At 47.6% G+C, this 7,016-nt stretch overlaps 1 protein-coding gene across 2 annotated transcripts; it reads right to left on the bottom strand.

Annotated features, from left to right (window-relative positions):
- Nucleotides 1-383: 383 nt before the first annotated feature.
- LOC125389446 (uncharacterized) lies at nt 384-6,624 on the bottom strand. 2 transcript variants are annotated; one of them, XM_087902780.1, is made up of 2 exons: nt 6,536-6,624; nt 384-2,533 (listed from the first exon to the last, which is right to left on the bottom strand). In XM_087902780.1, exon 2 carries the CDS (start codon nt 2,303-2,305, stop codon nt 413-415), a length of 1,893 nt encoding a protein of 630 aa, XP_087758906.1. In that variant the 5' UTR covers nt 2,306-2,533; nt 6,536-6,624; the 3' UTR covers nt 384-412. The 2 variants fall into 2 exon arrangements, with proteins under 2 accessions (XP_087758906.1, XP_048273959.2); XM_048418002.3 differs by lacking the exon at nt 6,536-6,624 and adding an exon at nt 3,668-3,750.
- Between the last annotated feature and the right edge of the window lie 392 nt (nt 6,625-7,016).

Below are 7,016 nucleotides of genomic sequence, written 5' to 3'. Positions count from 1 at the left end.
GTTTATATATTAGAATGTTTGGTGGAGTGTGCCCTTGTTGAAGGTATGTCACTAGGACCTCAATTCCCAAGTCCAGAGTCTCTGTCTGTCAATAACTATGGATCCTATGTAAACTCTCAGCTACTGCTCCATGCCTACCTGCTTGATGCCATTCTGCTTACTACGATGGTCATGGACTCACCTTCTAATCTGTAAACTCCCCAGCTAACTTTTTGCACTAAATTCCAAGTTTGTATGCAAACTTTGTATGCTGTGTGTGTGTGTGTGTGTGTGTGTGTGTGTGTGTGTGTGTGTAGTTATTAGGGGTAGGTAATTCAAGGGGGGAAATTAAAACACTAGAAATGACTTAGATGTAATAGAACAAAACAAATACTAGGTTTTACTTTTGATGGGTTTATTTGCTTATGTTTGTTTAATAAGCCCATTCACTCTCGCTATCCGATTTTCCTGAATTATATCCCATTGCTCTACGACGGTCCCGGATCATATCTGCCTCCTTTTCAGCTAACTCAGCTCTTGATCTCTGTTTTTGAATTTTGCGTAGTTGAACACCTGATCTTATGTCTTCCATCAATGCTTTTCTTGCATTGTTCATTATTGGTAGGCTTGATGAACGACTTTGGTTCCCAGGATTTGAATTTACATGCTGAGTTATTGCAAAAGATCTATGGCTTGAAACGGATGTTGATTTCATCGAAGACAATGATGACTGTAGAGTGGTAACTTTTGTTGAGGTTAAACATGATAACTTCAATGGTGGTGAAGACACAGATTTTTTTGAATTTGTTATTTGTAATCTTGACTGTGCTTCAATAAGTTTTGTTAAGTGGCTCACTGAACGTTTTGGTGATGGTGACGAATTTGAAGACATCTGTGTTTTGTGGCTTGATGAGGCAGGTACTGAAACAGAACGTGGTACACTGGAAAATCTTGGTAATTGGGCACTCGAAGAATCTGACGTATTTGAGACTTGGTTTTGTGGTAGTGGTCCACTTGCAGATCTCGATTTTGATGGAGATTCTGGTGATTTTGCAGATTTTGGTGACTTTGGAAAAGACTTCATGGGTTGACAAATGGAACATTGTTCGGATAAAACAGTGTCAATGAGATCCAAAGCTGAATCCCATGACTTACTTAATGCAATTACTGAAGGAGGTAAAAGTGAAGTGATCATCTGATCTTGACTCTGTGGACTTAAATCACCTGGTTGCAGTTCCAGACATTCGTGAGATGCTGGTGCTGAAGTGAATTTCGGTGGCATCTTTAGATCTATGTTAGAAGTGGTCTTTAAGCAAGCAGATGTTGTAGTTTCCAAAACAACTAACGAAGATGTTACTGGCGAGATTACTGAGTTAACAATTCTAGCAGCAGATGGTCTTTTAGAACTGGTAAGTTGGATCAGCCAATCAGAGGGCAATGGTGGTGCTTCTGGTGCGCGGGGGTTGACAAATGCCTCTCTTTTGCAACGAATTAGCGATGGTGGCTGGCTGAGCATCACGTCCCCCTTACCAGTTCCATAAAGGACACGAGGACGTGAATGACTCATACGTCCAAAATTGTAATGTAGATGTTCTTGCTCACCAGGTAAGTTGTTCGTTGCAGATTTTTCTTGAGGCTTGCTTTTATTCAGTGGAAAAATGTATAATGAAGAGCCACCTTCAGATTGATCTAAATATGAATGAGCTATTGCACAACCAGAGGCTGGAATGTGATCCACAGAGTGATGTTCTTTAACCAGTTGACACTGTAGCTTATTTCTATCATGGTCTAGATTCTTCTCTTGTATGTATTTCTCGCTTACTTGTTCTTTATTCACATGTACAATTTCTTGTACAAATTTGGAACAATATAAACATGAGTGGAATGAACTGTCAGAAGAACTTGAATCTTCCATGTCATTTTGGTAGTATGAAGGTAATGCAAGAAGTGATATTGCTGTATTAGCATCGTTTCTTTCAAAGATGTTAACAGGTAATGATGTACAAGAGTACACTTGCTGGGTTTCAATAGTTATATTTGGAAGAGACTTCCTTGACTTCCACACTTCCATGGATAACACTTCATTTGGAATTTTGTGAGCTATAATATCAGTTAGCTGAATTATATCTTCTTGTAAATTCTGAAGTTTAAAGGAGACGTTATGAATCTCTTTATCTAATTTTCCGAATAAGTCTTCAATGTGTTTATCAAGATCATTTACTCGCCTCACTATTTTGTTTAATGATGTCAGAATTACATGGATGAATTCAGTAATTGTCTGTGGTTGATTTAGATATTGTTCAAAATTTTCTTCATTAAGCGACATGTTTTGATTTATGTTAGTAAAGAAGTGAAGTGTAGAAAGATACTTCTATAACTTGCTTTAAGCATCCACCACTCTCATCAGTCCATTCCAGGTTGTTAAACACTATCTTAAGCTTTTCCACCATCTGTTAATTACACCAGTGACCTTTGGAGAAGTGAAGGCACCAGCTTCTTGCCTTCAGGTTGTCAGCAGTTACAGGACAAGCATGCTGTTTCATCAGATTCTTTTCTTTGAACAGGCAGTGAGACAATGTATGATTACATCATTGCCTTGCCCAATCACCCTTCCTACTCCTGGTCTTATCTTCAACCTTCCCTCTTGAAGCTGGTAGCCTTCTACCCGCCTCCCTCTCTTAATTCCTAATTTTCTTCTCTCTCTGACTACTTCCCTTCCCCTTCTGCTCTCTTAACACCACCTCTTTGTTCCTTCTGTCCTCTGTCCCCCCACCCCATTCTCTAGTTCTCTGTCCTTAACTCCCTCTTTCTAACCCACCTTCATAACTCCACCCTCTCTCTGCACTTATGACATCACCTTCTGCTCTCCTGGCTCCTCACTCCTTGGTTTCTTTCCTCTACCATCCTCCTTCTGCAATCAGCCCTCTCCATCCTCCAAAAACTGTCCTCCTCCCCTACGTCCTACTCTCTGGACTGCTATATCAACACTACTCACTCCTTTTAGACAATCTCCTCCCCCATCCGACCTCCTCTGACTTCCTCCCTCTGAACTTCTGTCCACTTCTGCTCTTAGGCCACCATCCTCCATCCTTGCACACCCTTGAATCTCCTCTGCCCCTCATAAATCTGCTCTTTGCCTTCATTTCTCCTCTACATTCCTATCTAGTCTCCTGTTGCATTCCTCTTCCTCTGTCTTCTTCCTTCTCTATGCCATTTATTCTCCTCCGTTCTCTATTAAGCTCTATCTACATTCTATCTACCCCTCTACTGCCACCTTCCCTCCTTTTTCTTCCTCCCTCTGCTAGCTTCCCTGTGTACTCTACTGTACTGTCCCTCCTGATCCCAGCTTCCTGACAACACCCTCCCTGATTATGGCATCACACTCCGAACTCCAGCTCCTCCTGCCTCTACCCTCCAGTTACTGTCTCCTCCCTCTGATCTCCTATTCCCTGAGTCCTCTTTCACCCATAGCCCTCCACACTCCTCCCTGTTCTCTTCTTTCTATCATTTCCATATGTCCTGGCACCTATTACTTCTGCCCCTCCTCTTCAAACCTCCACTGCAGTCCTAACTCTCCTCTTCCGCCCTGTTCTTTTCCTCTACGCTCTTGGCTCTCCTTTCTTCGCCCTCTGGTCTCTTCCATTCTGCACTTCCTTTCTCTCTCCTCCTGCCCTCCTTTCCCTCTTACCTGGGCTTTCTTCCTCCCTTAGGTCCTTGCCCTCTGCCCTCTGCTGTCTTCTCCTGTGGACTGACCTCCCCCTGTGCTCCTGCTGACCCTGCCCTCCTGACTCTGCCCACCCTGCTTATGACATCACACTCAGCTCTCTGCACTCCCCCCTCTGATCTGCTGTCCTACCTCTGCCCTCACCCCATCCTCTCCTCCCTGGACAGTGCTCCTCCCTGGGATCTGCTCTCTTCCCTCTGCCCTCCACACTCATTTGACCTTTCCTCCTTTTGATCTCCACTCCCTTAACACGATTCCCTCCTCCTTCCACCTCCTCCAACCTGCCCTATGCGTTCCCTCCAACCTTCTTCTTTTTCCTTTCCTCCCTCTGAGCCCATTCCTGTGCCGTCTTCTCTCTGTTCTTAGTTCTCCAAACTTCTCCCTTCTTTCTCCACTCTATGTCTACCCCCTGGCCCCTGCTCCTTCTCCCCTCCCTCCTCAACCTTCCACTATTGCATACTCAGTCCTCTCCTCTCTGCCCCTTGATTTCCTTCCCCCTCCTACCTGTGGTTTCTTCTTCCCTCTGCTCTTCCACCCCACCTTCCTGCCTTCTGCTCTCTTACTTCTGAGTTTTCTCCTCCTGACCCCACCCTACTGACTGCACCCATCCTGATTATCACATTACATTCTGCTCACAGGTCTCTGCACTTGCTCTCCACCTCCATCTGCACCCCCCCAACCCTCTGGAGACTCTTTCCCAGACACAACTGCTCCCTCTGCGGTCCACTTTCTTCTCTCCTCCCATGATGTCCATCTCCCTTTCCACAATATCCTAACCCTCCAACCTCTGACTTCACCCTGATTGTCTCTCCCACTAACCATTTTCCTTCTGCTACCACAGCCCTTCTCTTCCTCTTTCTGATCATCTCCTCCCTCTGCTCTCTTCCCGCTGACTTCAGTTCCTTTGACCTCTCAAACACTCCTCTTTGCCTCCCCCTATTTCCACTCCTGGCCCCTCAGGCTTCCACTGCTCCTCTCTCTGTGCTGTTCTTTTCCTCTATGCCCTTGGCTCTCCTTTCTTCGCCCTCTGTCTGTTCCATTCTGCACCTCCTTTCCCTCTTACCTGGGCTTTCCTCCTCCCTTAGGTCTTTGCCCTCTGCCCTCTGCTGTCTTCTCCTGTGGACTGACCTCCCCCTGTGCTCCTGCTGACCCTGCCCTCCTGACTCTGCCCACTCTGCTTATGACATCACACTCAGCTCTGCAGTCCTCCCTGCCCGTCTTCCTCTGCTGCCCTCCTCCTGCTCTCATCATCCTCTCCTTCCTAGATAGTGCTCCTCCCTCTGGGCTCTGCTCTACCCTCCGGTCTCCACACATTTCACCTTTCCTCCCTTTCATGTCTCCCTTCACACAATTTGCTGCACACTCCGACCTCTTCTGACCTCCGGCCTCCAACATTTTTCCTTCTACCCACACTCGCTCTCGCTCCCTGCCTGTGCATCTCTCTACAGCCCTCTGGTCTACTCCAACTGTGCTCTTGGACCTCCACACTCCTCCCTAATCTTGCCCCTTTCGTCCCCCTTCCTCCCTCAGTTTTACAATCTTGGCTCTTTACCTGCTCCTTCTTCACCCTATGATCTCTTCCTAACCCTAGTGCCCTCCTTCCCCTTCCCTACCTGAAGTTTCTTCCTTCCCTATCTTCCCTCTGCCCTCTGTAGTGACTCCCCTTCCCCTTCTGACTTCACCCACCCTGATTTGCCATCACACTTTGCCCTCTGCACTCCTCCCTTTTCGCCTCTCGTTGCCTTCCTCCCTCTATGCCCAACCATCCCTGGACAGCCACCCCTGGCTCTTCTCTTTTTCCTCCGTCCTCCACACTCATTTCACCTCTCCCTATGATGGACATCTCTTTTCACAACATTTCCTACATCCTCCAACCTGACCTCCTCACTCTAATCACCTTTCCCACCAACATGTTCCTTCTCCCCACCTCTGCCCTTCTTCTCTCCGATCTCCTCGCTCTTTCCTCTTCCACTCCTCTCTATGTTCTTAGACCTCCATCCACACGCTTCCTTACTTGCCTCCCTCTAGTGCCTCCTTGCTCAACCCTGTTCTTCATGTACATTACCTTTCTTTATCTCCTGTGTCTGACCTCTACCGCACCCCACTTACTTTCCCTCTCCTACTGCCCCCCCTTTCCCTCTTACCTGGGCCTTCTTCCTCCCTTAGCTCTCTGCCTTGTGCCCTCTTCCCTCTGCCTTCTCCACCTGGACTGACCTCCCCTGTGCTCCTGCTGACTCTGCCCACCCTGATTATGACATCAGACTCAGCCCTCTGCACTCCCACTACCCTCCTCTCTCTCCTTTTTCTGCCCCCATCTCTCTCCTTTCTTTCCTTTGATCTCTTCCTCCCTCTGGAAGTCTCTCCCCTCTCACTCAACGCAATTCTCTCCCCTTCAGAAGTCCCCTGCCCTCCTAGGGCTCTCCTACTCCTTCATCCCTGTTCTTCCTTCTCCATTCCCTTTGAACTCCATCCTCCTCTTGATCTCCATCTCCCTTCATACAATTCCCTTCCCCTTCAACCTCTGACCACCTCCCTCTGATCACCTCTCCCTCTACCATTGTCACTTAATTCTCTGCTCTGATTTCTGAGTTCTGCCCTCAGCCCTCTTGCCTACTCTTCACTCTGTTCTCTTGGATCTCCACATTACTCCTGCTCTTCCATAAATTTCATCTCCTCCTGATCCCCTTTCCTTCTGCTCTAATCTCTCAGCACCCTGATCCTCCATCAGCCCTGTTCTTTTCCTCTACACCCTTGGCTCTCCTTTCTTTGCCCTCTGGTCTCTTTCATTCTGCACCTCCTTTCCCTCTCCTCCTGCCCTCCTTTCCCTCTTACCTGGACTTTCTTCCTCCCTTAGGTCCTTGCCCTCTGCCCTCTGCTGTCTTCTCCTGTGGACTGACCTCCCCCGTGGTGTTTCTGCTGACCCTGCCCTCCTGACTCCGCCCACCCTGCTTATGACATCACACTCAACTCTGCACTCCTCCCTCTCCTCCTCCTCCAACTGATCTGCTGTCCTCCCTCTGCCCTCTTCCCTGTGACCTCATCCAACTTTTTCCTCCATGGACTCTCCTCCTTCTTCTGGAATCTTCTCCCTTCCCCTTGCTCTCCCCACATTTTTCCCTGCTCCTCCTTCTGTTGTCTACCTCTCTTCTACAATTTTCTACCACTCATACCTCCTCCAAGCTCCTTCCTCTAATCACCTCTCCCTCCAGCCTTTTCCCTTCCATCTGCCCATTCCTTTCTCCCTCTGATCCTCTCTTCCCCATGTCCTCTTTCCCCAGCCTTCAGTCTGGTCTATCTGTTCACTCCTCCCTTT

Source organism: Myodes glareolus, chromosome X (genome assembly GCF_982192425.1).
Source record: "Myodes glareolus chromosome X, mMyoGla1.1, whole genome shotgun sequence".
In the NCBI taxonomy this organism is placed as follows: domain Eukaryota; kingdom Metazoa; phylum Chordata; class Mammalia; order Rodentia; family Cricetidae; genus Myodes; species Myodes glareolus.
This window is presented reverse-complemented; position numbering and strand designations above follow the sequence as displayed.